General features: G+C 38.2%; 1 protein-coding gene across 1 annotated transcript in view; it reads right to left on the minus strand.

The window, feature by feature from the left end:
- The window catches only part of CNTRL (centriolin), a 4,034,091-nt gene that overhangs the window by 1,989,721 nt on the left and 2,023,179 nt on the right, over window positions 1–21,191 (minus strand). The window contains 1 exon segment of the mRNA XM_044058259.1: window positions 14,123–14,239. Coding sequence (XP_043914194.1) covers window positions 14,123–14,239 — 117 coding nt within the window.

The following is a 21,191-nucleotide window of genomic DNA, read 5'->3' on the forward strand; positions in this document are numbered from 1 at the left end:
TTCAACTTACTGTCAGGGAGTTAACAATCTTTGACTGGCAGATCTCCCTTTAGAACAGAGTAGAAGCTCCTGAAAACAAACGTTTTACTACTATGAAATGTCAGCTCACAGTTGTTGCAGTGCAGGTGTTCTGGTAATTAAAGTCTGAATAAGGCTGCTCCCTTAATATAAACTCTGCTGGGGATCAAGGCAACCAATGAGGACTATACTGTACACAACATGTATTTAACCTGAAATTGCTGTGATTCTGCTACTGTGGTGATAAATATGCTCCAAAGCAAACAAGATGTAAATATGAAATATTCTAAAGAATGTAGCGCCTTTTTCCATCCTGCATTCAAAGTTCCCTTATACCTCCCCTATCTTGCTTTAAGTAATAAAGATAAAAAAAACAACATATTGCGGGACCAAAAAGTACAGCCCAATAATGTGTATGATTTCAATATAAAGTGCACTGTAAAATTCTAAATTAATGCTGATGGTTGTTATATTTCTTCAATATAAGAATTAAAAAAATTAGTACCTACATACATAATATGGATGAAATCACCCTCGGTCTCATCTACAGCCTGCCTCAGGGATCTGAAGTATTGATTTAATCAGCACTTTATAGTGTACAGTTACTAAAATAATAAAGTATAACTGGACAAGTAATTTATAGTGTAAGGATATTAAAAAAAAATTAACAAATGTACCAAGACAGCTATAAGGGAAAGAGTCAAAATTGCACAACTTCCAGAATGAAAATGATCTGCAATATTAACAAATAAGTGGCATTGAAGGGGCCCATATTTTATTACTGGATAAGCTTCAAAATATTTGCCTGCAGTATCTGGGATGGTAACAGGACTAAAGACAATGACCACATAGTCACCCATTCTCTTCAAGTGACGTGGAAGCAAACTTGAACTAGCACAAAGGATATTGGTACTGCTTCAGAGGATTTAAATACTGTTGTTAAATGTGAGCATGCTATTTAATAACAGACCAGTACTTAAAGTACTGCTTCTGCCATACACCTCAAACAAAATTAGTTGGGTTACATTATCACGCATTTCAAAAGACCTACCAAAAGTACCACTACACTTCAGGCAGAGAAAAAGTATTGAGGTTGAGATAATTACTTCACTGTTTTTCAGGTCCTCAATGTCAACAGTGGTGTCAGTGAGAATTTAAGACTGATGAACACATCATCTTTCAGGCCATGAACTTGCTTGACCTTAAATGACAAAGTTCTGTTTCCAGAACAAAATTCTAGGTGGAATGGAGCTATTTCATTTTGTGACTTTAAGCAACCTTCTCTATCACCCACTTAGTCACTTCTGGCACTAACCCCCAGAAAAAAAATGCAGTATTGTTCAGTTTTCAGAAAGTACAGTTGTGCAAGTAAAGCATACCATAACAGTAGACGTTCAAGTGATCACTGCTGCAGAAGCCTTATCTATATATGGGTGATATATATCCTGCCCAGGATATTATGGCCGACCAGTTCTATAGCTTCAGGGCACCTTCCATGCGTTCAAACTGTCAAACAGCTTGAACTGAGCTGACTAAAAGACACATTTGGGCATACAGCCTCTCAGAGCTTTCCAGCTAACAGACAGAAGGAGGCTTAAGCCCTGAAAGGGCAATGCTAAGAACAACAAAAATAAATGTCTACACCCTGACATAAAAAAAAAAAAAACACACCAAAAAACAAGGCGAATGGAGGGAAGGAGTGGCTACTACTGCAGTGACCATTCGAACATCTACTGTTATGGTAAGTTTGACTTACACAACTGTACTATGTTCTTCATATTGATCATTGCTACAGTAGCCTTAGCTATATGTGTAGATTACCATAGCTAACTATATTTGGGAGGTGGAAGGAGGAGGGTTCAGGATCCCCTGGAGAACAGTCTTAGCAAAGTTGGATCGAGACCTAGATAAGGAATCAATCTTATAGTGTTTTGCAAAAGTATGTACAGAGGACCAAGTAGCAACTTCAAGAGCACTTCTAGAATCCAACCCTTAGATGGTAGAGTGGGCCTTGACCCCCCCCCCCGGAATATATTTGTAATGGTGAGTATAACAAAATGTAACAGCCTTAAACAGCCAGTTGTAAACGGTCTGTTTTGCCAAAGGTTATCCCTTCTTATCTTCACAAGAAATTAACAACTGATCTGAATATCTGAAAGATTTAGTCCTATCAAAACAGCACCTGAGTTGTCTGTGAACATCCAAGGTATGGATTATCCCTTTCTCCCTCATTTTTAGGTTCAGGAAAGTAAATGGGGGATAAATAGTTTGGCTAAAAGTAAACTTGGATACCATTTTAGGTATTAAAGAAGGATTAGTTCATAAAGAAACCACGTCCCCTGTAGAAAATGATGGGTTGACTCAACTTTGATACCACTCTTGCAGAGGTCAGAGCAATCAGTAAAACTGTTTTCCATGTTAAGAACCTCAAAGTTATCAGATTAGCTGGTTCAAATGGAATAAGACAAAATTATGATACCAAGGAAGGACCACCAGTTTTCTAGGTGGACTCTTATACAAACCCCTTTCAAGAACATTTTGCTATGAGACTGCATTGAAAGAGGAGGATCTTCAGACAGGCATGATGAAATGGACAATGAATGAACTTTGCAGAGGAATATGAAAAGCCATAGGAGAGTAACTCACACAAACAGTGTAAAACATAACAACCACCACAGCCATGAGTAGGTGCTGGTTATGTTGTTGGCAACAACTAGAAAACTGTTTCCATTTGCTAATATATGATCTTCTAGTAGCAGGCTTTCTTGTCTCCATTAGTGCCTGCTGCATGTACTCAGAAAACAGGTGCCTTAAAGGAATTAAGACCCTATCATACATGCAGTCAATTGAAGATGGCTAATGTCAGGGTGTATCAAACACCCCTGGTCTTCTGTGAGTAGATTCAGTCTCAGAGGAAGATTGTAGTAATTGCCCCTTGCCATTTCCAAACAAAGGGAAAAACAAGCACCCTGGATATTAGTGGAAAGGCATACAGAAACATTCTGTCTAAAGAAAAAAAGACATATGTCTTTCAGGCCTTATTGCATGGTGTACTGGAACAGAGTTTGTCTAGTTAATTGTTCAGAGATGAAGCAAAAATGTCTGCTTGAGGAGATTCCATTTGTGAGGTTCTGCCCTGGTCCTGCTCAGCTTGTCTGCCACATAATTTTGCTCTTATGGAATGTAGGATGCCTGTAGAGTGAGATTGTGCTACAAAGCTACATCCCAAGCTAACATGACTAGTCTGAAAGTGGGGTATGACCTGGTTCCTCTTTGCTTACTGATGTACCGCATGACTGTGGTACTGTCTATAACCACTTGAAGAGGTCAAAGGGACCAAAGAGTCTTCAAAGAATTGAGCAACTTGATCACAGTCAAAAGCATCTGTGTTGACTGACTGCTTTGGAGCATTGAGGGAGAAGGGGAGACCTGGATTTAAGGACATCTGTTGTCTCCACCAATAGATTTCTCTTTGACAACCCCCCAGAACTGGGATTTGAGAAGATAAAAGGTGCTGATGCTGGGACCAAAGAGATTTCAGACACCACTGCATCTCTCTCATGTGGAGTCTTGCCAGGGATATCATTAGAATAATATATGCCATGAGACCCAAAAATCTTAGGTATTCCCTCACAGTGACTGAAATCTGGATGGAAAACCTTAGAAACTGATTTAGATAAAGATCTGTTTTTTTCACACTGGAGAAAAAAGCTCTTTAACCTGAAGTGCCTAGCTGACATCCTATGAACACAATCTCATGTAAGAGAATCAAGAAAGACTTGTGAATGTTATGTTGAATCTCACTTTGTGCAAGAGATTTTTTACCCAAGAGACACATTCATGACACCTTGAAAAAATACTTTGTAAAGATAAGCAAGTCATCTAAATATGGACAAATGTGGATAACCTGTCACCTTCAATGAGCTATAATTGGAGTTAAACACTTTGTGAACACTCTTGTTGCAGTGCATAATCCAAAGGGTAAGGTAGACAATTGACAAGGTGATCCAGACACACAAAACCTTAAGAAGTGCCTGATGTCTGGATGAATAGGAATGTGATGATAAGCATCTTTTAAGTCTAGTGCTACCAGGAAATTTGAAAAAGGAACAGTTGTGAAGTGACAATGTTTTGAATTTGTGCACTATCACAAACAGGTTTAGGAAAGAAAGATCCAGAACTGATCTCCAAGCATTTTCTTTCTTTAGTATTGGGACCATCCCTGGATAAAACCCATTTGCCACCATGGACGGAGGAACTAGTTCTATCACCCTATTGGACAATATGTGAGGAAGAACAAGAGGAAACAAAACAGTCTGATCTGCAGGATGAGGAATGAATACCTCTGCAAAGGAGGAATTTCCTACTACTACCATCTATAACCTTTATTGAATGATTTTTCAGAACATATTTGTCTGAAACAATCTGTTGACAAACAGAAAAATGGAGATTCAGACTTTCTGGAAGAGAAAATGGGTCACAGTGGGAGGATCAAAAGATCTCGGACTTGTAGGATTGTCCTTGGTTTTGGGAGGTCTGAGAATTCTTTTTGGAGCTTTTGTTAAACATTTGCTTACCTGAATTCTGTTCAGGCTGCTTCTGCTGCTTCTTCTTATTATTATTATTATTTTGCAAAAATTGGATAAGGGAAAGAAACTCCCTTAGACAATTTGGAAAAGGAAGGCTGAAAAATCTTGAGATTACTTGTCCCTTTCATCACACTTTTTGATCACCTCTGCAGAAGACAGCCAAACACTAAATCTCTATCTAAAAGAGAATTTAAAATCTCAATTTTTACATCATCTGGGAGGGTCTGAGAATGCAGCCAAGAAAACCTTCTTAAAACACTACCAGTGGTCTTAGCCCTGTAAGAAGTATCAGAGTCATACACACCCTGTAGACAATGATTAGTGATTTTAAAGCGGATTTTCTTCACAAGACAAAACTGTAATTAAAACATTCCTCATGCTTTCACAATTTGTCAAAACAAACTTTTACATGTATGCATGACAATTCAAAATTCTAAAAATCAAGGTTCCAGAAGAATACAATTTTTCCCATACCTATCAATAATTTCCTATTCTTATTAGAAAATGTAGGAGTGGGATAATCTAAGTGTTTATTAAGTGAGGAATAAACTAAGTGCTTAGAAGCAGTGGAATCAACTAAGGCTATAGCTGCTGGGACAGGTTAGCAAATGGTGTATAAAAATATAAAAGACTAAGAACTTAATACAGCCTATCTGCATATCTCTCAAGTGTACCTCATTATGAGGAATGTACCTCATTTGGGGTCTTAAAAAGTTCGTGTTCCTCAAAGTTCCACATCGAAAGGCTCTGTGTCACATTCAGTGTCAGGAATTTTTTTTTAACTGCTATCCATGGTAAATAGAAAAGAATCATATTAATTCTTTAAAAGATTGTTTCATAAGTAAATCCAATATGTTTTAACCCATCCTATGACCTTCTTAATTTAAGTTGCTAGTAAGCTGTTACTATGTGTTCTACATTTTGCCCATTTGTTTCACATTATGAGGGCTAGTGTTCCTCATTTCAGAGATGTAAGGTTGACAGCTATGCCTATCTGCCTTTTTAGGGACAGCTGGCTAACTATCAGTAAAACTGCAAGCAGCAAGACAAATCTTCTAAAGCATACAGGACAGGAGGAATAGGTGTAGGCTCTGGAAAATCCTTCTGCAACAAGTCACAGTACTTTCTGAGGGACTGAGAAACCTCATTGTTCTCCTAATGAAAACACCAGGATGTTCTAGCAGCAGTGCCAGAGAAAGAGAAACCCACACAGAGATAAGCAGAAACTGAGATCTCCTCTGAGTTTGAATATGAAATCTGAGGATAAAACCTTGAATCCTTCCATGCATCTTCCTATTCAGATTCAGGATCTTGAATCTATTTAGGAAAAGAGGAATCCCTCTTTCTTTTACCAGAAACTACTTTACAAGATATATTATCTGCACTTAAAGTTACATTTGGTCGAAAGTTTGTCTGTTTGCTGTTAAATTTAACTGTTGAGGCTGCCACTAAAGTGTGCTAGCCTGTGTAACTGATTTATTACTGTTTCCTGCATTTCTGTGTACTTTCTATCACAAAAACAAAACAAAAAAATCCTTGTTTTCCCGCCTCTCCTCGACCAGTTTAGACCAGTATACAGGCTTTGCTGTATTCTGGACTGTGGTGTAGTTCCTGTGTTGTCCATTGCCTTACTTGGATAGAAGGAAATTTCTTTGCTCACCAGTGGGAGTGGGGAGCCTTGAGCAGCCTATCTGTCCCTGAAGGAGTGACCTCAGCACAAGAGCTTGTAGTAATTGGTTGTTTTGGACCATTTATTTATTTTTATTTATTTTATTTTATTTATTTAAAGAGCTTGTAGTAATTGGTTGTTTTTGACCATTTCCAGCTCTTTTGAAGTTCCATGCTTAAAATCTGCGTTAAACAGGCTTAAAGTATTCCTGGCTCCGCCAAGTCTGCTCTTCAATTTTTCCCTTAGAACTACTCTACTTGCAATCTAAACAGTCTATTTCTCTACCTGAAAAGCCCAGCACTTGCTCCTAAAGCATTTTTATACAGATAAAGCACTCTTAAACAAAAGAAAGTACTTTATTCACCTAAAAATCCTTGAGTACCCATTTCCCTATAGGTCCTTTCTGACTCAGTTACACAGCAATCCCTTACACTTTCTAGCATGTCGAAGGGTCAGTTGCTGGCGTCCTCTCCTGTTCAGCTGGTGAATCTGGAAATCTTGAGGCAATGTTACAATTGCCTCAAGTACACAGACAACCCTCTCCTACTCCCATCAAATACAAATATATGTGAGAGATGCAACTATATAGCCAAACTGGAGGTTGAGCTCTCTCAACTCAGTACTAGCAAAACCAGTCAGGAGGAGAAGGTAACCACGCACACCACAAACCCAGTCTCACATAGACCTATCACAACTGCAAACCAAACACATAACCACACAAAAACATACTCAGAGGCTCTAATTAAAAATCTACCAAAACAACAGAGGCCTCCAAAGCAGACACCCAAGCGACCACTACCTCAAGACATAGCACATGCAACACATAGTTCACAAAGTCAGTGTGCTAAACAGTCACAGCCCTTAAGGCCAAACAACATGCCAGATACACTTGTAATAGGTGACTCCATAGTCAGACACACTGACGTCCCGCTCACCAGACTGAACAAGGAAAAGGTAACACTAAGCTGCCTGTTGGGCGCTAGAATCCGCCACATAACACAAGCATTCAGGTCACTCCAAAGCAAGTACAACTATGACTCAGTCATTGTCCATGCCGGTGTGAATGACCTGAGACGTACCTCCCTGGACTACATGAAGAGAGACATAGAGGAGTTCTCTGATTATGTAGCCCAGGCCGGTATGACCCTGACCCTGAGCAGCATCTTACCCTCACCAAGAATGATGCCACAGTACAAAGACAAAATGATTAGCTTTAACAATTGGCTTAATTACTGGTGTCATTCTAAGGGGATCCAATGTCTGTCTGCTTGAAATGACATGCTTGACAAGCCACGCTGCTTCGCAAGGGATGGCTTGCACCTGTCACCTCTGGGCTTCCAGATATTGGCCAAGGCTCTTGCCACTCCCATAGTGCCTTTTTTAGGCAAGGCTCAAAAGACAAACCCACCTCCCTAGAAAACGCAATTGAAATAAAACTAAGGGTGATGCTGCTCAATGCCAGAAGTCTAAACCTCAAGATGCACGCTCTCGAAGCCCTCCTCAGTATGGAAAACATCGATGTCTGTGCAGTGACTGAAACCTGGTTCAAGGCTCCTGAGAGCACCCCAGCACTACCAGGTTATACCTCATATCATGCTTTCCGGCCCCAAAACTTGGACCAAACCACAAAAGGGGGGGGGGTATCCATATTCATCAAAGATATCCACACCTCCAGGTTAGTGGCAATGCACGAAGCATCGGAGACCATCCAGGTGCAACTAACCATAGGCAAAACTGCCCTACAGTTTGTAGCATGCTACAGACCACGCTCTCAAACTCAGGAACCCCACACAGCCTTCCTGAAGACACTGGAGAGTATGAATGTCTCTCCAAATACCATCATATTGGGAGACTTCAACTACCCAAACATAGACTGGGAACATTACTCAAGCCCCAACACCCTAGCCCAAAGGTTCCTAGAATTCATAAACTCAAATGCGATGGAACAACTAGTCACCACTCCCACAAGAGGAGATAATATACTAGACCTGATCATCACAAACATGGGGACAAAATGCTCCACACCGGAAGTATACCCCTCATTGGTGAGCTCTGACCATAAATTAATCTCACTGGAAATCCACATCCCGCCCCCACCCCCTGCACAAAAGACCACAGTGAAGAATTTCTCAAAAGCCGACTTCACACTTCTTAAGACTGAAGTGTTATCCTTCAAGGCCCCTGGGCCAGTGGAAACCACAACCCACACCGCTGAATCCTTTATAAATGCCTTCTACGGACATCTTCAAGAATGCATGGATCATGCAATCCCTAATAAAACCAAGACCCATTCCCCCAAAGGCAGGCGCCCTGTCTGGTGGACCCCAGCCATTAACAAACTTTACAACAGGAGGAGGAAGCTACTACATGACAGAGCAAAATCCCTAAAAGGGAAGGCATCTCTGATCAGTACTAGCAAAAAACTACAATCACTCATAAAATCATCCAAGGCCAACTTTGAGAGAAAAATTGCAAAAGAGACAAAAGACAATCACAAGGCCTTCTTTAGCTATGTTAGAAACTTGGTGGAAACTCCCAGATATGCTCAGAGTTAGTCCAAAATGACACAAAATACACTGAACCCACAGACATTGCCAACATTCTGGCAGACAGGTTCAGTGCAAATTTCTCCACCCCCTCCCCCCCAAAGGAGAAATATCTATCCCAACAGAGTGTAGCCTCCCTAACATCAAAGATGCCCAGGTGAGAGCCGCCCTCTCCAAAGCTAAAAACACAGCATCAATGGGACCGGACGGTGTCCCGAGCTGCGTGCTACATGAACTCCAAGAGGAACTAAACCCACACATAAAGCTGCTGTTTAATCTTAGCCTTACTACAGGATATGTACCCAAAGAGTGGCGTACAGCAACAGTGGTCCCACTCCACAAAGGAGGTGCTTCTACGGACCCTGGAAATTACTGCCCCATAAGCTTGACGAGCCTGGTCTGCAAAGCTATGGAAAGGATCATTATGGAACTCATAAACAAAGACATTGGGGACCTACAGACACTGGATCCTACCCAATTCGGCTTTGTCAAGGGCAGATCCTGCCTTTTGAACCTGGTCAACTTTTTTGAAACAGTCACCAAGGCCATTGATGAGGGTAAGGCAGTTCACACAGCCTACCTTGACCTTGCAAAAGCCTTATACACAATACCCCACTCGGGCATCATAGACAAACTCACCAGCTTAAAAGTAAACCCATATGTCACAAGATGGGTTACAAACTGGCTCAAGGACAGAACCCACAAGATAAAAAACACAGAAAGCAGGCACTTTGAGGTAGTAAGTCCGGAGACACAAGTTAAGTGTTTTCTTAAGTTAGTTGCACACTCGATGAAACCAGGTCACCAAGAACCTGTAACTGGCATTCCAGATCTGAGAAAGAGCACGGAAACATGAAAACTTAACGCAGGATTTAATGAACAAAAAAATACAAGCGTTTTCGCTGAAGCCACAGCTGCAGCTTCTTCAGAGGTAAATTTCAAAAGAGCGTCAAAAGCAGTGCTTTTAAAATCACGTCAGTACGTGATGCAAATCACTGAAACAAGTTTTAAAAACAGACACACCACATAAGTAGTACAACACTTACATTTCTAATAAACTATAATATCCCTACAAGTAAAGAAGTGTAGCAATTAGTACTGGTTAAAAAAACGAGGAACTACATATAATGTAACAGATACCACTAAAATTGTAAACTCAAAAAACACGATAAAGCGCAGTGACCACTATGCTATGGTAGCTAATAAACAGCAGCATAATGAAAATAGGATGCTGCAAAAGTAAAATTTCACTAATATAAATATTTCCAAAAGCTTAGTGTAGGAAACCAGTTACATTATACTATAGACATTGGGAATATAAGCTTGTTACAAGATGAAGTTGTTCAACATACTTAAATACAGTTTATTTTATATAAAAACTGGTATTTCATTTCTAATAATAAACAACTACTGGATAAGCTAGGAATCAAACCTAAGATTATATACAGAAGGGGTAATAACTTGAAATCAATTTTGGAAATACCTAAGGTATCCAACTGGGCAACAAAAAATAAAGGATCATTCCAGTGTGGCGCATGTAATTACTGCCACTTTGTACGTGTAGCTAACTCTTTTATAATTCGTGAAAGGAAATTCAAAATAAATCATAAACTGAACTGTGAATCTAGATCTATAGTCTATTTGGCTACATGTAATTGCTGCCAAGCCTTCTATGTAGGTAAATCTGATAGAAGACTTCGAGACAGGGTATACGAGCATTCTTATGCCATTAGAAAAATGAATAAAGAGAACGCATTAGCCAAACATATATTTAAAAATGAGGGACACAGTTTCCAGTTCATGGCCATAGATCAAGTCCTTAAACCAGAAAGAGGAGGGCCAGTTTCATTATATTTAGAAAACAGAGAACTGGAATGGCAGTTACTATTGGATTCCTTTTCTTTTCCAGGTTTAAATGAACACTGCAATATTGCATGTGTATTAAAAATGAAGAGTTATAGGCGTTGATTTGTTAACAACGCCAACATTTATTACTAGAATAAGTACTGGTTGATTAATACTCAACTTTCCCAGAGATACTTTTGATTATTGTGTATTGCTATATCTTTACACTTTTTAAACTAACGTTCAAGGTTTTATTTGTATTTGTTAAGGGAATTTTTAAAAAGGTTTTGTAATTATAAAGACATTAGTTTTTAGATGGCTACTGTTTAAGTATGTTGAACAACTTCATCTTGTAACAAGCTTATATTCCCAGTGTCTATAGTATAATGTAACTGGTTTCCTACACTAAGCTTTTGGAAATATTTATATTAGTGAAATTTTACTTTTGCAGCATCCTATTTTCATTATGCTGCTGTTTATTAGCTACCATAGCATAGTGGTCACTGCGCTTTATCGTGTTTTTTGAGTTTACAATTTTAGTGGTATCTATTACATTATATGTAGTTCCTCGTTTTTTTAACCAGTACTAATTGCTACACTTCTTTACTTGTAGGGATATTATAGTTTATTAGAAATGTAAGTGTTGTACTACTTATGTGGTGTGTCTGTTTTTAAAACTTGTTTCAGTGATTTGCATCACGTACTGACGTGATTTTAAAAGCACTGCTTTTGACGCTCTTTTGAAATTTACCTCTGAAGAAACTGCAGCTGTGGCTTCAGCGAAAACGCTTGTATTTTTTTGTTCATTAAATCCTGCATTAAGTTTTCAAGTTTCCGTGCTCTTTCTCAGATCTGGAATGCCAGTTACAGGTTCTTGGTGACCTGGTTTCATCGAGTGTGCAACTAACTTAAGAAAACACTTAACTTGCGTCTCCGGACTTACTACCTCAAAGTGCCTGCTTTCTGTGTTTTTTATCTGGTTTTCTGTGTTTGTGGGTTACAGAACCCACAAGGTCAGAATTGCTGGAGCCATGTCAGACTCTAAGCCAGTCACAAGCGGTGTCCCACAGGGCTCAGACCTGGGACCCCTCTTGTTCGGCATTTATTTTTCCGAGGTGCAAGCAAACATAGGAGGATTGTGGCTGACAAAGTTCGCAGATGACTGCAAACTGGGCGCCATAATTGATACTCCAGCGGACACAAGAATCCTTCAGAGAGGTCTCACAGAAACGGATAATTGGTGCCAGAGCCATGGCCTTAAACTGAATGCCAAAAAAATGTATAGTCATACCCTTTGGGAAAAACAAAGTACCCACAAATTACCACATAAGTGGTAATCCATTAAGTACAGAAGAGGTAATCAAGGACCTAGGGACCCAAGTTGACAGTAACCTCTCATTTGACACTCACATTGCCAAGGTGGTTAGGAAGACCTTCTATACTGCCCACCTTATCATGAAGGGATTCACATCTAGATCAAGAGTGGTCATTGTGCCCCTGTACTCTTCTCTTATCAGGCCCATAATTGAGTACAATGCCCCATTTGGGATGTATCTTACCCGACACCTGCAGCAATTGGAAAGACCCTAAAAGTTCCTCACCAAGAGGATAAAGGGTCTCAAACATATGTCATATGCTGCCCGGCTGAAGAAACTCCAGCTCTATTCAGTCGCATACCGCCTACTCAGAGGTGATCTATGCCTGACGTACAAGGCCATGTCCAATCCAGAATTAATGGACATGCTCCACCTCAGAAAATCCAAATCCATCAGAGCCACGAGAGCAAGAGATTTGAACCTCAACACAAAAATAAATAGGACATGCTGGAGGGACAGATTCATAACCCAGAGGCTCCCTACACTCTGGAACAGAATCCCAGTCCATGTTAGGCAGAGCCCCTCACTGACTCTCTTCAAGAGAAATCTTGACGAGTGGATGGGGGATCGTAGCTATGAACCTATAAGAAGGACCAAAAGTCTGAATTAAACCTTCAGCCAGTCCCAGTAAACTACTCCTATCCAAAGAAATTTGAAGAGGAGTACATATGTGCTTGGTTTTCTGTTTCGTTTTGACTGGAAAATTTGAGCCAACCATGTTACTAATGGCAGCAGGTGCTTCTCCTGGGATGGGCAGAGCATTCTGACACAACAGGGAAACCTTCCATGTTCCATCTCTCAGGACTGACAACGGTGTCTCTCCCTTGTCCACTGAGAGGACTCCAACAGCCACAGACGATATTGCTAACGTCCCATCCATAGTGGCTGTAGTTGCTACACCAGTGAGGTCTGGGGTAAAAGATGAATGGTCTGAAGTATAACAAATGGCCACAGCGGCATCACCCACCTGCTGATGAAGCAAACTGCTACCCTGTTGTGGTGGCAAAGGCTGTTTGCTTAACTTTTTCTTATTTGTGGCTGGAAGACAGATCGAGAGTGGGACCGATAGTCTATTCCATGGTCAAGATGAAAATGGTGCCTCTTTCCCGAGGAAGACAAGCAACAAATACCAATAAAACTATCAGTCCACAAAAATGACTTTTTTTTTGACAAAAAAAAGTAAAAAGCACTTTAAAGGACTAAGGCAGCCCTACAACTGAAAAATAAACAATTTCTTCTCAGAAAATGTGTTTTCAGTTAGTTTGTACTACTTTTAAAATGACAGAAAGAAATAAGTGATCTGTTTAAAAGAATGTTACAGTCTTGAGACAGTCCATTAAATAATACACTCCTAGCTTAAAAATAACTTTCCTGAAGGGAAAGTAATAAAACATTACAAAAATTTAACAAAATGGAAGATTTCTCTACAAAGGGAACTTATCTGCCCAGCAAAGAAAAGCACAAACTGACCCTGGATCCTCAAAAGCCTCAGAGGAATGTACTATTCAGTGGCAGTAAAGCTCTAAAGGGCTTCATGCCCAAACTTGCTTTTTAGCCAACTCAGCTAGAGCTGCGTGACAGTTTAGGTGAGTGCTAGGTGCCCTGAAGCTGTGGAAGATGGTCAGCAGTTATACCCTTGGCAAGATATAATTCGTATAGCTAAGGCGCAGCAGTGATCAATATGAAGAACATCAACCTGATATGTATTTCTATTACCATGTAAGGAAATCAGCCAGAGAACGTTACAGAATCCACAAGCTATGGAGTGAGAAAGAAATGTTGACTACAGCTTTCACTGTAGCACTTTAATCCATGTAGCAGCATTATGGAAAAACTAAGCAGAAACCTAGAGTTTATGATGACTATGAATCATGCAACCTCTGGGTATGCTGTTGATGGTATTATAATGGACACTACAGTATGTTCACAAGTTTCACTTTACCAAGGAATTTAAAAGGACCACCAGGTTCATTCTGTTAACAGTATATGCCCTCAAAGCAGTAGTATGCTTGAGACATTTATGTAAAGGAAGACAAAAGAGAATAAAACTTAACAGCAAAACAAAAGAAAAAAACTCACCTGTCTTTCTCTTTCCTTGAGTAGATTCTGCAACATGTCTATCTCAGCTTCTGCTTTAGAAAGCTCTCTAGCTGCCTGCACAGCCTGCTTCCGGAACTTCTCTGTTTCTTCTAATTCCTTAACAAAAACAAAATTTACAAATAAATAATGCACAGCAAAATTCAGGGAATAAAACTCGCAAACAAGAATGTGATATATGCAGTAAATCAATGTCATCCTTAATTAATGAAATGAGTTACTATTTGCTGACATAAAAGTCATATTGAACTGATACTCACCTGAAAAACAGGAAAAGCTAAAAACTTAAAAAATATAAAGTTGAACTATATAAGAAATAAAAATAAAAACAAAAACTGCACAGTTTCATAAAATGTACTTTATATAGGTATACAGATTGTGCCATACTGAAAAACATGTCAGAATGGAAAAAGCTCAGATGCTTAGACTCTATAGCAGTCAGTACAGTGATGTATGTGAACAGAAACATGTCAATAAAGTTTTGAGCTATAGATTATATATTATCACACCGATGAGGCATAAAATAACTGGAAGGCATCTTTGTTTGATGATGTACAAATTTGTGTTAGAATAACAAGTATAAATGATATCCTCATAGGTTTTCTATCACTGTATTTTCTTAAGAGAGCCTTAGATGATATGCTTTCAAGAACATATACATTCAAAAAATGCAGCAGCATTACACAAACACCAACAGGATACACTAAAAATATATTTGCACGTTTAGTATACTTACAATCTAATAGTGACTGTGGAAAACAGGTGAAGAGTAGCATTTCAGTCTTGGGAGAGGCAGAAAGAGTGAGATAAGGTCCCAAACCCCCTGACTTATATACACCATCTCCACAGCTGCACAACATTGGGGAAAGGAGAAACTTTGCAAAACAGCACAAAGAACTGTCAAGGAATCTCTGGTTTTGATTCAACATAAATGAGCAGTAGCATAGCTAGAGGCAACTGCCCCAGGTGCAAAGTCCTTAGGGGGGCACAGTCAGAATAAATGAGAGGAAGTAATGTCTGGGGCAAGGGGCAGAAATGGGACCTGATTGGCTAGGGCAGGTGGGTGGTCTGTATCTGGTTGGTTTGCCAATAAGGAGTGGATTTTTTTTTTGCTCTTCACTTGAAGAGATGGGGGGGGGTAGAACTTGCAGATTGGGTACTGTCTGTAGGAACCCAGCCAATTGGCATACTGCAGTTTTGCTGAGAGCTGAAGGGGAGGGGCACTATGGTACCAGCACAGGGTGCTGTGAATGAGTAAGCATTTTTTGTGTTACAACACACTAGAAGGACCAAGGACAAACTATTCCATAAAAACAACCATGAAGGAATTTATTGATTTAAGGTCTCTGATTCCGGTAATCAGCAAGTTTCATGTTTTAGCAACAATCATGAAATAGTACAGATTTCCATACTTCTTACTGGTCTTTAGACTATTACACTGTTGGCTATTAGATGATCTGAGAACTCTGTACTGCAAACATGCTACAAATCCATCTCTTGACCAGTGCTACAACCACCTTCCCTGGACATAAAATGTTATCACTTTAGCAATCCTTTCCCCTTCTGACAGCATTTACACAGACTGCATCAGAGTGATTAAAAATACAACTTGATCTTATTTAGAAATCCTATGACAATATAAATAACCAAATTGAATTAAACTATTCATATCAAATACCTAACACATATTAACACTTTGTGAAAAATAAACAAAATGCTACAAACTGTTAAAGCATAATATGCACAGTAATTATATATACAAAAAAAACGATATAAATCTTGAGACGTCCATTATAAAGGTCTCCATTTAAAGTTGGTACTGGGGTTAAAAATAATCTGCAGAGTAATTACATCTTGTAAGTGTGTATATGTTTTTATGTTATGCGTATGTTTCTGAGTGTATCTTGTAATGGTATGTGTGTACATATACTTGTATTTATGTGTATGTGTGTATGTATATATATATATATATATATATATATATATATATGTGTGTGTGTGTGTGTGTGTGTATATATATATATATATAGATATGTGTGTGTGTGTGTAAGCATGCATATATATACCGACACGCACACAATAAACTGATAGACTTCCATTTCAAAGATCTCCTAAAAAATAATAATAAATTGAAAGTGGTGCTCATATCTGAGGGCTTATACACATCTCACTTTAATGGCCAAGTGTAGTCATGATACTCCAGCTCCCCTTTCTCTGTACCTGCCTCTAATACCACAAGGAACACAAACCAATACATAAAAACTTTTTTGAAATCTGCATATTGCACTGTTCTGTGTCTCATCTTGCAGATTTTATTTATTTTTTTATTCTCAAGCATTTCCATTAAATCTTATCAATTATAAAACATGGTTATTGACACATCTTTTTATACAACTCTTCACTAGCTGACAAAATCATCAAGTTATTAGTGATAATTTTCTAAATGGCTTTACTATCAATTGTGTATTGAACATGCTCTCCCCCTACCTGTCCTCAATTCTTCCCAAAAGAAACATACCTTGTACTACAATTAATGCCAGCTTTCCCCAAGGCATAAGTATCACTGGACTACATTTAGGAGATCTATATGGATATCCGACATCCCTTATGCCACTCCTCACTCACTTTTCAAAATACTATCCAAGAGCTAATGTCTCACACTTAACAAGTTAATAATATGCTCACTACCTTATGAACTATGCATTGAAAATGATACATTATTCTCACTCCAAAGGCTACACATCCTCAAGTCTGTGAGGGGAAAAAGATTTAAGACAGTTGCCCTAGCAAACTAGGAACAGTTGCAAAAGAAATTGATAAACAACATAAATATCTTAAATTTAACAAAATCTCATGGAAACGCATTAAAAAATATGCATATAACTGTCACAGACATAAAGGCTGACCTTCTAACACTGCAATTCCAACACCTTCCATACCCACCCTACCTTATAAAAATAAGCAGCAGTGTCCAAGTATTACAGATATATGTATGTTTTCACAAATGTGTGTTTTACTCAACCGATATTGCATAAGTGAGTGCATGCATCAGTTTCTCAACAGGTCTGTACATATCAAAATCTATAAATCTTTATCTGTCTCTCTCTCATATACATACATATATAAATATGTGTGTGTATTTATGTCTATATCAAATAGTTAACTCTGCAGGCAAAATAAATTGACTTCTCTGGTTCCTGTTATGCCATTTCCCCCCCAGCTCAAGTCAAAATATATTTTTTTTATAGAAAAATGCAGTAGTCCCTTACAATTAGGGTTCTGGCACAGTAGTTGGTGAATAAAGAACATTTTTTAGAGAACTCACAACAACAGAACAAGTCTCTTTATAGTTCCACCAACACAGGGAAAACCAAAATATCTTCCTCTGTGGCACAGGTAGGGATGAATGCAGCTAGCTTCTTCTCTAAAGGGTTTAGTTCTCTCACAGGGACATGCTACAAATTGCCCTCTGTCTGGCATACATAACTCCATCTACAGCCCTCCCCTTCACTTCTATTTTAGTGGTTGCCATGGCCCAGTTCTGCATTTGTTTCCACTTTTTCAGCCTACTATCTCACAAGCCCTCAGCCTTTTACATAGCCCAAACAGCAGGCTTCTGCCTTATTTAATTTATACTTAGGTATATTAGCCATCAGACCAGCCTGACACACATAACGTTTAAAATGGCTTGAACTTCAGGTACGTGGCTCTCCTAATCATAAGAAAATATTACTTTACATGGGTGGGCTCAGCCTCTGAAAGGCTTCATGTGTTTGACAGAGGCCAATAGAGAATAATTTACTATGGAAGACCTCAGATATGGTAAATGCTGTTTTATTCCTTCTCAGCTGGGTCTAATGGGATTTGCCAATGGAGTTTTGTTAAATTTCAAGTGAAAAAAAAATCCAGTTTTTCCCAATTTTTCAATCAGTTCATCCACTTTGGACATGGAATAAGAATCAAATTTTGATATGCTGCTTAGCTTCCAGAAGTCGCAACAAAACCTTAAAGACTCATTCTGATTGGGGACCAGTATAACAGAACTATTCCAGTCACTCTAATCTTGTTCTACATCCCCAAGTTTAACCTTTTTTTTTGTATTTTGTCCCTGTTAAGTGTTGGGAATGTGGCATTCAAAAGAGTTTTTAGTGTGCTTTCTCTCCAGGCAGATTTACAATGCTGTGCAGAATTAAAGTGGATTTCCCAGGCAGCTCTGAGAATATGCCCTTATTTCTGAGCACAATTCTTTATCACTTCCTGTTTCTAACACACTGATAGTATTCTTCATATTTTGACTTCAGGACAAACAACGTAACCTTACGTTCCTCTTCAAGCTTACTAATGTTGTGTGCCTCTCTCCATAATCTCAAAACATTTATGTGAGAAAATTGTTTTGATTTCCTCTTTTCCAATGATGTCTCACTTTATAATTCACATAACTTTCTTTATCACTTCAAAACTTTCTTTTAGCAGTATTAATACTTATTACTTATTATTATTACTATTATTATATTATTATTACTATTATTATTATGTATTATTATGTAATATATATTATTACTATTACTATTATTATTGCTTATCTCCTACTACAAGCTTTCTAAAATGGGTATTTCTGTCATATGTCCTGTGCTGTGTTTGTTACACCCTTTCCATACAGTCTGTCAAAGTTCTTAACCTGCCCTGCAGATACACAAAACACCTTACTAGACTTTTATAGGAAGTATTTTCTTTCTCTTAGGTTTCTTTTGCTATAGTTAGCAAGCTTGAGGATGTCTGCCATACAACAATGCAGATGGTGTGAACCCAACTGAAGCTTTGAGGTAGCATTGTGAAAGCAGAAGATACAGCAATAGTTAGTCTGCATCAGAGGCACAGAGGGATAAAGCCTAACTACAGCCTAGGCAACCACAGTCTGACTATCAGCTCAGGTACTAGATCCAGGCTGGGTAAAAGGTAAAGGGTTTAAGAGATTTTTGTTTTTTGTTATTGACAGGGTACCAGATACTAATAGTAACAGTGAAGGTGATTTGAACACATTGCTGGAGACTAAAGAATGTTTATGGCAGCTTAGGCTGAACGCCTGTACACAACCAGGATTAAATGAGCATGCATCAATTTCAAGTTATCTAAAAATGAAATCTTATATTATATAGACATTTTAGATCTCATTATCAATTGAAATAGCATTCTCATAGATTGTATATATATTTTATATTTATATTTATATCAGTATTTATATTTATATTTATATATTTACTATATTATACAAACACATTTATAACTTTTAGTACATATATGTATATATTTATATATTTTTACAAGAAGTTATTTCTTATTTATTTTAGGAATGGTAAACTGATTGATTTATGTTTTAATTGAAAAATTGATAAATTGTTTAATTGTATTGAAAGGTGATTGGTTCTTGGTTTTTATCTGTCTTTTATATAAAGTAGCTGCTCTGTTTTTTCATTTAACTCTGAAGAAACCCATGGTGTATGTGGGTGAAAGCGCTCAGTTATTTGTTCAAAATAAATGTTGTTGGTCCGTTTTATTCAGTGAGTGTCTTACTTTTTACTTATTACTAGTTTCGTGTTTATTTTTCGTTTTTAATAAGTGTCGCATTGGTATTTCGCTTTTTGGATATTACGGACATTTTATTTGATTTACTTATATTGTGGATTACTTTTTATGAATTGTCAAGGTATGGAACTGATGGAGCAGCTACTGCAGCAGCAGCTAATATTAACTCAACGTCTGCTTTCAGCATTAAAAGAAAAGGAAGTCACTAATGGTGACGTTCAGAACAATTTTGGCACATTGCAAAATGAAAATGAAAACGTTGTTCTATCGGACACAGAGGAGCAGATTTTCACTCTTCATTCCACTCCAGGCACTTCTCGTAGCAATCCAGTTGCTAGCAATTGTTTGGGAGATCCTATTGGCAGTCGGACAATGCGTACAAGACCAGGAAGTGATGGGCACGTAGTTCCGCTACCGGATTCGGCACCAAACGCTAGGTATGGATTACATGAAGAACGAAATGTGGATTATAGAACTGTGGACTTGAAATCAGTATTGTTGGCTCCTAATTTTCTGATACAATGAAGTGGAACAGATACAGGAACTCTAACTAAGCAGATGGACACGTTCGAAAGAACGCTGAGGAAATTTAAAACAATTCAGATGGACAACGTTTTCCTTGAAAGATCGCTTGAGTTGAAGCAGATTCCAAAGGGATTTAGGGTATTTAAGGTACCTTTTGGCTTTGAAAACAACAAAGAACTTTTACAAGAACTTACTAATATCTTTGATAACACTGGTATGCAATTAATTAAATTAATTATAAAGAACAACAATGATAGATTAAGTAAATTAAATGAGACTTTAACAATGCTTGACAATAGCATCAAAAAAGATTTCTTGTTTGATTATAACAAAAGTAAATTTGATAACATTTTGAATGAGATGAAAAGATATGTAAGTAATGGGTTGGATAGTAAAAATGCGAAACTGCAACGTGATACTAAAGATTATTTAAGCAATGCTGCATATTCTCACTTTAAGGATTTTAAACGTTTTTTTAAAACCTATAACAACAGTCCAGTTCTAAATGTAAACATAGCTTCAGCATCTACAGAAGTTGTTACAGGGCAAGATAGAATATATGGGAATGGAGATAGTAATGGGGGAGTTTTTTTAGAAGAACCTGTGCTCCGGAGATCAGAACGCTTAAGGGAGCGTTATCAGGGGCAGAACCAACACCGCCATCAACAGTACAATGGCGGGGGAAGATACAGGCAACAAGTATACTATCATTAAATGGTGGTCAAAAGCCTGATTTAACAGAAACCCCGCCTGATTTAGTAACCATTAACACTGTTACTAATTACAACAATTTTTTAACAGATGGTTATTTTGATACAGCTGACAAGGATGCTAGTTACAAAAGTGTTGATGTGACAAAGCATATAGATTTAGATAGTATTCCTTTGACAGATGTTGGCACTGAGTGTACTTCAATTGATAAATGTATTTTAGATATGAATGA

This window comes from Protopterus annectens, chromosome 16.part0, assembly GCF_019279795.1.
Source record: "Protopterus annectens isolate FY-2018-M chromosome 16.part0, PAN1.0, whole genome shotgun sequence".
Classification (NCBI taxonomy): domain Eukaryota; kingdom Metazoa; phylum Chordata; order Ceratodontiformes; family Protopteridae; genus Protopterus; species Protopterus annectens.